General features: G+C 32.8%; 2 protein-coding genes across 2 annotated transcripts; both read right to left on the reverse strand.

Annotated features, from left to right (window-relative positions):
- Positions 1 to 1,997: 1,997 nt before the first annotated feature.
- On the reverse strand, positions 1,998 to 2,815 carry LOC107953421 (ferredoxin-2). Its single transcript, XM_016888729.2, has one exon. It carries the CDS (start codon positions 2,699 to 2,701, stop codon positions 2,285 to 2,287), a length of 417 nt encoding a protein of 138 aa, XP_016744218.1. The 5' UTR covers positions 2,702 to 2,815; the 3' UTR covers positions 1,998 to 2,284.
- Positions 2,816 to 4,324: 1,509 nt separating this feature from the next.
- Positions 4,325 to 9,709, reverse strand: LOC107953422 (transmembrane 9 superfamily member 1). The gene is made up of 12 exons (XM_016888730.2): positions 9,362 to 9,709; positions 8,316 to 8,508; positions 8,095 to 8,199; positions 7,418 to 7,435; positions 7,227 to 7,324; positions 6,990 to 7,142; positions 6,688 to 6,822; positions 6,424 to 6,590; positions 6,009 to 6,103; positions 5,535 to 5,908; positions 4,999 to 5,272; positions 4,325 to 4,761 (listed from the first exon to the last, which is right to left on the reverse strand). The coding sequence occupies exons 1-12, from the start codon at positions 9,452 to 9,454 to the stop codon at positions 4,694 to 4,696; spliced, it is 1,773 nt and encodes a 590-aa protein (XP_016744219.1). The 5' UTR covers positions 9,455 to 9,709; the 3' UTR covers positions 4,325 to 4,693.
- Positions 9,710 to 12,152: the final 2,443 nt, after the last annotated feature.

Below are 12,152 nucleotides of genomic sequence, written 5' to 3' on the forward strand. Positions count from 1 at the left end.
ATCTTTTCCATTTCAATATCAATCACATAAAATTATTATTTTACTTTCCCGTGTTAACACGACTCAGTCTCGGATGGATACACGAATTTAACCAACACACCAGTTTGGCATTCAGTGCCTCATTGGATAAATCCAAAGTAATAATTGGGTCCAACGTTATATAAATTGACACTCAGTTGCTCATCGGTTAAACCAAAGCAAATTGGCACCCAGTGCCTGATCGACTCGAGGTTGAAGAAATCCCTAAACTCTTCCTATCCTATGGCATGCCATCTATATCTGACTCAGCCCGATACAGTTAATAGGGTTTCATTTCACTTTTCAATACAACCAATGTCTCAATTTCACATATATACACATTATCACATATAAACATATATTCAATTCAATCTCAATATATATTTAATAAATTCATAATTTACCGAGTCAATCCATTTCCATCGACTATGAATTCAATTCAATTTCAAAGTACAAAATTACTCACCTCAAATGCTTACCATATGCAATAATTCAAAATGCAATAATTTATAACTTAGTTTGAATTATAGAAACACAAACCATGAATTCCGAGCTATTCGACGTCGATTTTATCCTTCCCATTTTTACTCAAAGATTCTGGTACGACATTAGCTACGGAATAAAACAATTAAATCACATTAATATTACACATTTCAATTTCACATTAAATTTCAATTTTCACTCTATATTTTGATTATTTTTCAATTTAGTCCCTAAATCGAGACTAATTTTAACCTTCACATTTAACTTCATATTTTTATACTAACTTCACTCTAGACCACATTTAGCTTCCTCTTTTCCAGTTCGACTCCTTAATTTCAAAATTTTTAAAATCAATAATTAATTCCACAATTTAGTCCCTATTGTTCAAAAACAACAATTAATTCCACAATTTAGTCATTTTTCCATTTCTAACTTAAAAATCTACCTATTTAATCCCTAATACTTAAACTATTCAACAATGTCAACATCTAAAATCTTGATGGGTCGAGTAGCCCTAGATGCCGATATTCCAAAAATATAAAAATTACAAGTATAAGGACTAAATTGCACTAACCAATTTGGATTTGAACTCCAAGCCCCTTAGACCGTGAGCTTCTTCTCCTTTTCTTTCTTTTTTTTTTCTTTCTTTTCTAATTTGCATGCATTCATCTCTTTCTTTCCACTTTCTTTCTATTTCATTTAATTTGTTTTCATCGTATTTATTATTATTACTAATTTTATAAATACATGCATTTACACTTAACCATATTCGGTCACCTATACACAACCCTTTATTAAATCGTTTAATTGCTACTTTATCCCTTTAATTTATTTCAATTTATAATTCAACTTTTAACTTTTACGCGATTTAGTCCATGTACCTTAATAACTCCTAAATATTTCACAAAATTTACTAATTCAAAAATTAATTAACTACACAACTAACTTCGTAAATACTTATATAAAATATTTACAAGTCCAGTTTACAGGAACAAAGTCCCGGGAATACACTTTACGATACACCTGACTATCGGATCGTTACACCTTTAAGGATTAGTTTAATATTGCTTTTGAAAAATATTTTAAAGAGTTTTGTTTAAAATTTCAAGTGTTTGGCGCAATCGTTAAATAGTACAATAAAAAATTAAAATAACTATTTTATACATTATAAAAAAAAAAAGCAAAAGTAAGTTAATTTAAATGAAAAAATATATAATTTAAATATATAAACCACATTTTAGATATTCAAATTATATATATACACAATTATTATTATTGAGCTATTGGACAATTTTATTCTGAGATGCAACTAAGTTGAGGTAGTATGATTTGCAAAAGAGATTTTGTTTAAGTAAACATTTTAAATCCAATATCTCTTTAAATATTATAAATAAATTATATTAGAATTACTTTAAAAATATTGTTTTTTTCTTAATCGGATCTCATTTATCGATCATAATATGGTCTAGTAACAAACCAAGTTAACAATAATTATCATAAAATAATTAAAAATTCATAAATAATGCAATAACTTGAATGCTAACACAGGAGGAATGTAATTGTAAAACACAGTTTTTGTTTTTAATTTACGTTGGTTGCACCACTCATGTTTTGCTTACAAGTATTGCTCAGTGCATGCATCTAATTTTTATGTAATTTCATAGCTCATACATATCCAACATAACATATCCCTTCACAACACACAAACAAGACGACGGCGACGACAAGAAGGAAAAATATGATACTGTGAGTTACATAAAACCCGGTTTTATTAGTGTATAATTTAACCGTTGATGTCTTCTTCCTTGTGAGTTTCAATGACGACATCACTGGTAGGGTAAGCGACGCAAGTGAGAACAAAACCAGCGGCAATTTGGTCATCGTCAAGGAAGTTGCCATCCGACTGATCCACACTGCCTTGTTTGATAACACCAGCACAGGTAGAGCAAGACCCAGCCCTGCAGGAGTAGGGAAGATCGATGCCCAGTTTTTCAGCTTGGTCTAGAATGTAAACGTCATCTGGGCACTCAAATTCTTGAGGTCCATCAGGAGTCACCAGCTTTACATTGTATGCACCCATGGTAAGGCGGCCACCTTTCAGGGGTTTGAGGCCGAAAAGAGAGCGTGGGCTTGTGAGGGGCTGGCGGCGGATGAAGGAGGGGCTCACCATGGCACTGGAGAGGCTGGTGATGGAGGCCATTACTTAATGAGGAGGCTGTTGGGTTGGGTGAAGGGAGTAGAGCCTAAGAAGCTGTTTATGAAGTAATAGAAGTGAGATGGATGGATGGGTTATCTTCCATTTGGCATTGAGATTACGTTTCCTATAATTGAAAGGCACTTCAATTAATTGGTGGATGCGATTGCCATAATCCACCAAGGATATTGAGACTACCATTTTCTAGAACTCTGTCGGTGTATCCATCGTCTAAATCCATTTTTGAAAATAGTTTTAATGTAATATAAACATTAAAGATAGGCATTTAGATCTTTTAACATAAAACTTCTAAAAATTTTAAATACAAAATCGATCTTTTTTCTCTCATTTTTTTACCAATCAGTAAAATCACAATATAGGTCCCTCTATTATAATACAAATTGTATTTTGATTCCATAATACTTATAGCAGTTTTTTACAAGGTAAACTTAATTAAATGATGTAGAACTCGTTTAAAATAGAGCTAAATCTCAAAACTATACATGAATATATAATTTAAAATAGAGATCATTCTTCTCCTTTCTTTAAACTACAACCATATTTTGCTCATTTTAGATCAAAATGTAATCCACATATACAAAGCCTCATGTTAATTATATAAAACCCATCTGACCGATCCATTTCATTTTTTCACCACTACTAGCTCAAACCATGCTCCTCGAATATACAAAACTCGAGTAAAATCTCGTATTGAGTTTATTGTTTGTTTGAGTTAAATTATGGAATTAAAAGTTTAAATGTTAAAATATGTTCTGAATCTCTGTACATTTTGTATATTTATAATTTAATTACCTACTTTTATTTTTTAGGAATATAATTCTCTACTTTTCGAATTTAAAAATTCAGGTTCAGTAGTTATCACCATTAAAATTCTTTGATCTGACATTTGAAATTAAAAGAAAAATAACATCATTTTGATTGAAACAGTTAACAATATTAACTATTTACACTAATTAATGACACTATAAAAGATGAGGGACTAAATTATGTCAAATTAAAATATATAAATTAAATCAAAAGTTTCAACATAGTTTAAGGGCCAAAATTAAAATTTGACCATTATCTTATAATGTAAAAGAAAACAGCACAAACTTAAAAGAAATGCAAAGCCAAGTGTCACAAGGTAATGTTTTAATTGAAAAATTAGCATTATTAATTATTTAGACTAACTAATAAAATTATAAAAATATAAGATCAAATTATAATAGAAATAGAAATCAAAGTATATAAATTAAATCTGGGAACAAAACTGATATTTAACATTTTTCTGTAAAAAAAAAAAAAAAGAAGGAAAATTGGTTTATATGTCACGTGATAGCAAAAGGGAAGCCCTTTATATATAGGTATATAGATTCGGACGTTAAATATGCCACCCCTCAAATTTTGTAGGAGGACTTGCAAGTTGCAACACAACCGCAGTCCTTTTTGCTCCAATCCTTCACTTTTCTACAGGTTTTAAATTCATTGATACCACAAAATATAATTATTCCAAAACACAAACCCAAATTCGCAAAAATAGGGGGAAATTAGAAACATCAAACATGCGCCAACTGCCAAATTGCAGAAAGAATATAATTATTAAAAAAAAAAAAACAAGAAACACACCCATTTAACGATTTCCTTGATTTAAGTTCCTTATCCCCGAAACAAAGAACAAAACAAATCCAACGGAAATTTAACATAAATTCTTACATTGAACACATCTATATGCAAAGGGATCAAGGACAAAAGTATAACAGAAGTATAACAATGACAGTTGTTTAATATTTTAGCTACCTTCTATATTCTAAATCAGGGCTTCCAATTACAGGCGAGTAAAATCGAAGGCAAAACAAAAATCTCAGGGCTTCCAGTTTCATCTTGAGGCTTTGCTTGGTTCCTCATACCTGACAAGAAGCTACCTCTCCATGTTTATTGCCTCGACAACTGAAAATGCTTGTGGAAGCGCTGCTGGTTCTAATATCCATTAGCAAAGTTCTAGTCACACTTAATGTTTCTGTAGATCCTCCTTACAAACAAATTAGAACCAAGATAACCAACAGCTCCTATACATTGAAAAGGAAATCGTCAAAAACCCACATGAAGCTGAAGCAAATGATATGCCATAAAACTCTACTCCTATCTGTCTCAGACAAACAGCGCTAAATAGCTGCAGAGATTAAGGGTATACTCCATATTCCGTTGAAAATTTCATGAGAGAAAATTTGGTTTGGAATGAAAACATAAAAAAGGCTGGATAACCTTTTCTAAAAATATGATGGATAATATATTTCAAAACTCACCGCAAAGGATTCCCAAACCAAGACAAAACATCAAAGTGTATCCGAAGTAGAAACTGGTCTGGAAGAAGCCTGACATCTTGGTTTTCACATAGTAGTAGTATACAGAGTACATATACACATACACTGCTGTCGAGGCAGCAGAGAAAAATGATGTCCACTGCCAGTGATAGTTCTCAGCGTTCAGCAAGAAATATGTCCCCACAATTGTCACACAGACAGTTACAATGACGAGAATCAGGAACACCAGCAGCATAAATCCATAGACATAATAAACCTGCAAAAGACAAAGGCTTGTTGAATCAGAAACTACTAGAATACGAACACAATTTCCAAGTATACATGAACCTAGCTTTAAGGAGGAAGCAAAACTCCTATATGCTATTAAACTACATAAATCCAAATAATTTATGACTCCCACCAGGCAAATCATCAACCAAAATATTTGGCATAAAGAATTGCAAGCTTGATTCAATCTCCAAGGAAGCTTTAGCTTAGTTTATCATCTAGCAAATAAAACCTAGGAAAAAGATTTTCACCTTGTAATTCCAGAAGGATGTGAAGACGAAATACATTTCAATAAATATGCTGCCAAACGGCAGAAGTCCTCCCATCAAGGAGACCACAGAGGGTGTAAGATACCATTTCTTCTCCGGAATTGGGCGAGGAATGGTCTTCACACGGCATGGATTATTTGGAGCACCACTCCAGTTTCTCCCAACAACTGTACCAAGAAGAGCCAGGGGGAATGAAATGAAAGCCCAAATTACGAAAACCACCACCATTGTACCAAAAGGAATAGCAGCTAGGGATCCATAAAATATAGCAATTGTGTTCAAGATGAAACCAATCCCAAAACACAAAAATGGGAACAGAGACGCTGAAAGGATCATTGACTTTATCCAACTTTTACCTGAAAAATGAAAGCAACAGAACCAACATATCAGAATGAAAGATCCACCCGGAGCAGGGACAAATGAAAGCAAGAATGGCTAAAGAGACAAAGCACATACCCCCATTACGCGAGTACATTCCACCACTCACATAACCAGAAATGAACGATGTAAAAGCATAACACAGTATAAAAGTAGTGACAATTGCTCCTCTCCTGAACCAAATAAATAATGCATAAGATTATTAGTCAAAAAGCTGAAAGCTAAAATGCCAAAATCAGCTACCAAATACCAATTTCTTCACCGATACGAATTACAAATGAAGGGGAAAATAAAACATTATGACTAGGATTCGCAATTTTTTACAAAAGAGAACCTCATAAAATAGTTTGTAAGGGGGGGTCCACGAGGAGTTCCATACATTTATGCTTGAATTTATATGCATAAACACAGTATCTAAGATAGGTAGTAATAAATAAACCTATACACTGACAGTTATCATGAATTTTTAATTTCAACAGGCTTTTCAACATACCCGACATACAAAGTTCCCACAATTGCCAATAAGATGACAAGGAGAACAAGCAATGCTAGCTGTGCACCGGTGCCAACAACAGCAGAAAGCAGAACCAAACCACAGGGAGGCCGGAAAACATCACCATGGACAAGTTTCCAACCAGACTCTTCACTTACATCCCTTTCCTGGGAATATATGTGAAATAGCAAGGAGAAGATGAATTTCCAGAAAAGATAATTTTCCTTAAAGAAGAGGAATAAGTAAAGGTCCAGATAATATCACCAAAGTTTCCAAATCATCATCTTCCCGGGCATACTTTGCATAGTCATTTCTCAGAGTTCGCATCAAGATCATTGAGACCAAACCAGTGAGAAAGATAACCATCATGAATGAATTGAAAACAGAGAACCAATGAATCTGCATATTTCAAACGAATAAAAGCTCTTACAAAGTGAAAAGAAAACAGACTGATGCAAACTTGTGAACATATTTAAAAAAGAAGAAGAAGAAGAAGAAGCTTTTGTTGCATAAGTAAACAAAAGCAACTCATGAAGGGGAAAACTATCACCAATTCTGTTACATACTTGGTGCTCAAAGAAAGGGTAGTCCAAATAAACATCAAAGCGACGAGCAAAAGTGACATTAGTTGGAAGCCATTTGATTGAGTATGTCATGTCCAATACTCTCCCTGCTTCCAAGGGTTTAGGACTCCCCTGGGTGAGATTGACATGAATAATCTGCAAGATAAAAGTGTGCTCAATACCAGCAGCAGATTCCAAAATACAAGAATGGAAGTTGTATGTATTTGAGAAACCACAAACCTGATCCTTGTTGTATTTAATAACAATGTTCTTATGTGTGTAGAGGACATGCTTGCCATTATCACTGTTCTTATCAGGATGCAGCTCACCGACAAAGCCTGATAAGTTAAAGATAAAATTTTCAGAAATAAGCTATAAAAGGATTAGTAGACTCTCCAGATAAAATGAACAGGAAAGAGACCAATTCATACCCCACAAAGGCAGATCATCTGAACTTCCAGCATCATGAAGAGCACAAACATGGCATCAAGAGAAAGGCAAGGAAGACAAAAAGTAAGGGCCCAACAAAGTAATAAAAATAGATAAAATAATCCTTTAAACCCTGCAAACAAACATATAATACCACGGGTGCTGTATCCTTACTCTCTGGATCTCCTTAAATGAGTTAAAATATAGATCTAGCTTGCATTATGCAACAACCAGAAGCATGCATCAAATAAAGAATGTAAACATGGTATGCCTATAAGATTCTCAAAGCGCACAGAAGAAACTTTTGTTTTCTTTAGTTAAGCCACAAAGAAACCTAGGTGATCATTATAAGAGAATTTGGTTATTGATAACAGTATTTATTAAACACAAGCATAAAAGACATTTTCATCCACCATATGAATCAATGGATGTAATGTAGCTGAAAACTATGGACACCAGCATCTACTATGTCTCTTAAGTTTACTTGAAATACCACCATGCATAGAAATTTTATATATTCAGATTTTTCACGGGCCAAAGACACCAACTATCCTAACAAAGGATCCTAGCTTCCAATTCGGATCCCAGGATTTTCAGTACAAGAGAGCTGTCAAGTATCTGTGACTTCTATTCGTGCACATTTACCGTCTCATATAAAAGAATGAAAAGCTAAACATACCCACAAAGAATTCAAACCAATAACTGTTCTCAATAGCATCCTTGAACTGCTTGACCTTAGCTTCATCAAGTTCCAGTTGGCAAATGGTACCTTTGTCCACATTCTCTGTCAAAGAATAAAAAAGAAGCAAAAGAAGGAATATAAAAGTCAAAAACACGTAATGATTATTAATGAAATTACAGCAAGCAAATTAAAAGTCTAACAAGAGGGGAGAAGCATACTTCGAAACTTTATATCAATCTGGCTATCAATCAGTTCATTTCCACCAAGGACCTCACCAAGGCCACCCCATTTGTGCGCAGGATTGACACCCGGATGACAAAACGGAAGGATGTAATAGTTATAAGTTTCTTGTGGATTGTTATATGGTCCAACTTTATTTACCCATAGGGTAATTGGATCATCCGGTTGATACTGCCAAGAGAAAAAAGGGAGGGTTGATAAGAGTTACCCATAGCTATAGAAGAAGAGAAGCAAGATTTTAGAAAATACAGAAATCTAAAAATACGACAACAAAATCAAAATATAGAACGCAAAAATAGAAGAAATATTATAATCTTGAGTTCTCATAATGAAGAAATGTGATTTGAATACAATGAAGGAGCAAGATGGGATGATATAACATTGATCTCAGCAAGGATGGACCTTCAAAATGATAGTCTAAGAAAGCCTATGATGCTTAGACCCCAAAAGTCATTATATTCAAATACTCGGTTTAACAGTCACCAACAGTATGTAAATGAAGAAAAGGCGATAAGACAATGTGTGTAGAAAGTGAATTTTAGCTTATAAGTTAATTGAACGCGGGAAGAACTGATCAGTATCGGCAGCAAAATACGCTAACCCAGCCCATAAAGCTTACGCTGATTAAGTCAGTTCAATACTTCAGATCAAATTTCTTAGTCAAGCTCCATAGTGTTTGTTCATTCAACCGAAATTGTATAACCAGTTTTGAAACTAGTCTCCTAAATACTGCAGATCCATATCTTATACCTGATAATGGCAACACAGTAACAAAATTTTTATATAAAAAAGGCCCGAAATGACACGTACATCAAGAATTTGCTCGTGACAAAGGCAACACTTAAATCTAACCAAGATAAATAAATAAATGAAGAAGAAGAAGAAGAAGAAGAAAAAGGTCAGCAGATCTGAGTCAAAATGGAGGAAGAATTACACGAAAAATGACAAAGATCTAAAGTGCCATTATTAAGGTTATGGCTGGCACAAAACGTGAAAAGAGAAGAAAATGAAGAAGAGAGATTACCTTATGATCTGACTCGGAAGCGAAGGCGAGAGAGGAGAATAAGACGAAGAAAATGAAGACGGATAGAGAGAAAGAGCGGACGGAGGATAACATGGCGGTGATGCAACGATGGTCGGATCTGAAGGTCCGGAGGTCGATTGGAAAAACACAATGTCCCTGACCTGACCTGAGTTCTCCCAAGTCTTGGAGTCTTTATTTTTAAAACTTGCAAGTTGCAAGCAAGAACCGCAGCAGCTATTCTCCTCTGGCCTGTAATGGACTATGAGACCTGCGCCCGTCTGATTATGGATTTTAAAAGCCCATATTCATATTGTTAGCCTAAACAATAACACTTACTTTAAGCAGCCCATCACCCATCATCTTAAATTTATACTTTTATACTAGCTCCTAATTCACCGGTACCACCAATCAACCGGACACCATGTAAAAATTATAGGCTAAAAATGGGCTTGAAAAAACAAATTCTATTTAGAAAATAGGTTAGGCCTCAAGTAATGGTTTTTTTACTCGAGTCCAGCTCGACCCGAATATAAAAAAATTGTTATTTTTTATTGCTTTCTTGTTGTTTTTTACTGTTTTGTTGTTTTTTTCACTATTTTGCTACCTTTTCACTATTACGTTGCTACTATTGTGTTGTTATTGTTTGGATATTGTATAAATCTTATTTTGTTATTAATTTTGTTACTATTTTAGAGATATTTGCTTGTTAAGTTACATCTATCTTAGTGTTCAAAAAAAAAGAAGAAGAAAATAGTCTTTATTTTTCGTACTCTTTTATTTTATAACATAAATATTGTTAATAGCCTCTGGTGTGAAAAGAAAAAAAGTTTGTGACGCTAAGATGGGCCCACGACAGCTAAGATAAAATTAGAAATACCCTTTCTTTCATACTACTCTTTTGATACATAATTTAATATTTTGAAAAAAAAAGAAATAAAAAATTTTATATCGAATTCGAAGTGCCATGCTATTACTACTGACTAGTTCATATTTCATATAGCAAAAGTATAGTCCTCTTTTTTCTTTCCATCAAATAAAAAAAGACTCATTGGCGCTAAGTGTGAGAAAATGCTAGACGTTTGGTAATTTCTCCTCTAGCCATGAGAAAAGATCCCATTGAAGCAACCAATCCCATGTATATTGTATGCACATCTGGTTGCACAAATTGCATAGTATCATAAATAGCTACTCCGGGTATTACCCATCTGCCATGAGTGTTTATAAATAAATACAGATCTTTGGTACTCTATACTGAAGTATACCATAAGACCAATAAGTTGATTCGAGATCTCGCTATCAAGCTCTTGGCCTAAAAGAAGCAATCTTTCTTGATAAAGTCGGCTGATTAGGATAAAATTGTATCCCTTAGTAGTCGTACAGGCACCTTTTGATGCTTACAGTTCAACAAAAATTGCGAAAAAAAAATTTAATGTGTAGATTCCAGCCATCCTTCGTTTTAATGGTATTTCTATCAAAACTAATACGGTCGGGCTGGGTCTGAATTTTAGCATTTTTATCCAGGCCGGGCTTGGACAAAATTGTAGGCCCATTTTCTGGATTGGGTTGGGTTTGGGCTTAGCAAACGGGCCTAAAATTTTGCTTAAACCCGACCCATGAACACCTCTAGGCACCAATTAAAATAAATTTATTTGTTTATTTTTTAAAAAGGTCAATAAAAAATTTATACGTGATAAATTTGAACCCGAATTATTTACATCAGTAAAATATTAATTTTACCACTAAACCAAACTTTATCTTAAATTATTTTGTACATTTTCATTTTATTATATCCACTTTATTACTTCCATCAATTGGATTACTATATTTACTATTATTTAAGCCCATCATGGCTAAATAGATGACGAATCAACCAAGTACCAACTCGATTAGAGAAATTACAAAATATCATTCTAAAATTAAAATAAATTATATTATTCGAAGGCAATTTAATCTTTTTATTTTTCTAAAAAAACCAATTTAATCTTTTTATTTTTCTAAAAAAACCAATAAAAATTTCATGTGGTAAGATTTGAACTTGTGCTATTTATGTAAAAAAACCTTTAAATTTACCACCAAGCCAAAATTTTATTTTAATATAATATTTACATTTTAATTGTATTATGCATACTTTATTATATTCATCAATTATATATCTACTACTTACTATTAATAAAGCCCTTGAATGAATTGGTGTCATAAGTCAATCGGGCACCAACTCGGTTAGAAAAATTACAAAAATATATTTCCGTAATTAAAATAAGTTATATTATTCGAGGGTATTTTAGTAACAACTAAAAACAAACATATTGTGAAATTTGAACCTACACCAATTAAACTAGTAAAACCTTAAATTTATCATTCAACCAAAGCCTCATTTTAATGTATTTTATACATTTTATTTTAATATGCATAATTTATTATCTCCATTAGTTGTATATATTAATAATATATTTGATTGAGTTTGTGTCATAACTTAACTTAACATTGGCTCAAGATTAATGATAACACAATAATAAACAATTTTTTTAATTTTAATATCGTACATATTTCATGTGTTATTATTAATTAGTTTCAAACCATTTGTTTCATTATTTATTATATGTTATTTTCAAACACATATTTGTATCCGAAACTTGTGATTTACACACGCATATGCGTGTGATAGGATTTTTTGTATTGACAATGTTGTTGATTAAGTTGGTATTACAAGTCAAATCGACACTAACTCAAGATTGATGACAACACCACGATAAACAATTATAGTGCATAATATGTTATACATATTTCATGT

This window comes from Gossypium hirsutum, chromosome D12 (assembly GCF_007990345.1).
Source record: "Gossypium hirsutum isolate 1008001.06 chromosome D12, Gossypium_hirsutum_v2.1, whole genome shotgun sequence".
In the NCBI taxonomy this organism is placed as follows: domain Eukaryota; kingdom Viridiplantae; phylum Streptophyta; class Magnoliopsida; order Malvales; family Malvaceae; genus Gossypium; species Gossypium hirsutum.

Bases quoted from the DNA above. Each gene is read 5' to 3' on its own strand.
- LOC107953421 (XM_016888729.2), bottom strand. From the start codon at position 2,701: ATGGCCTCCATCACCAGCCTCTCCAGTGCCATGGTGAGCCCCTCCTTC.
- LOC107953422 (XM_016888730.2), bottom strand. From the start codon at position 9,454: ATGTTATCCTCCGTCCGCTCTTTCTCTCTATCCGTCTTCATTTTCTTC. The intron at 8,200-8,315 runs GTATGCTTCTCC...ATTCTTTGACAG, and splicing joins GATTGATATAAAGTTTCGAA to AGAATGTGGACAAAGGTACC. The intron at 6,823-6,989 runs GTATGTAACAGA...TGAAATATGCAG, and splicing joins ACCCTTTCTTTGAGCACCAA to ATTCATTGGTTCTCTGTTTT.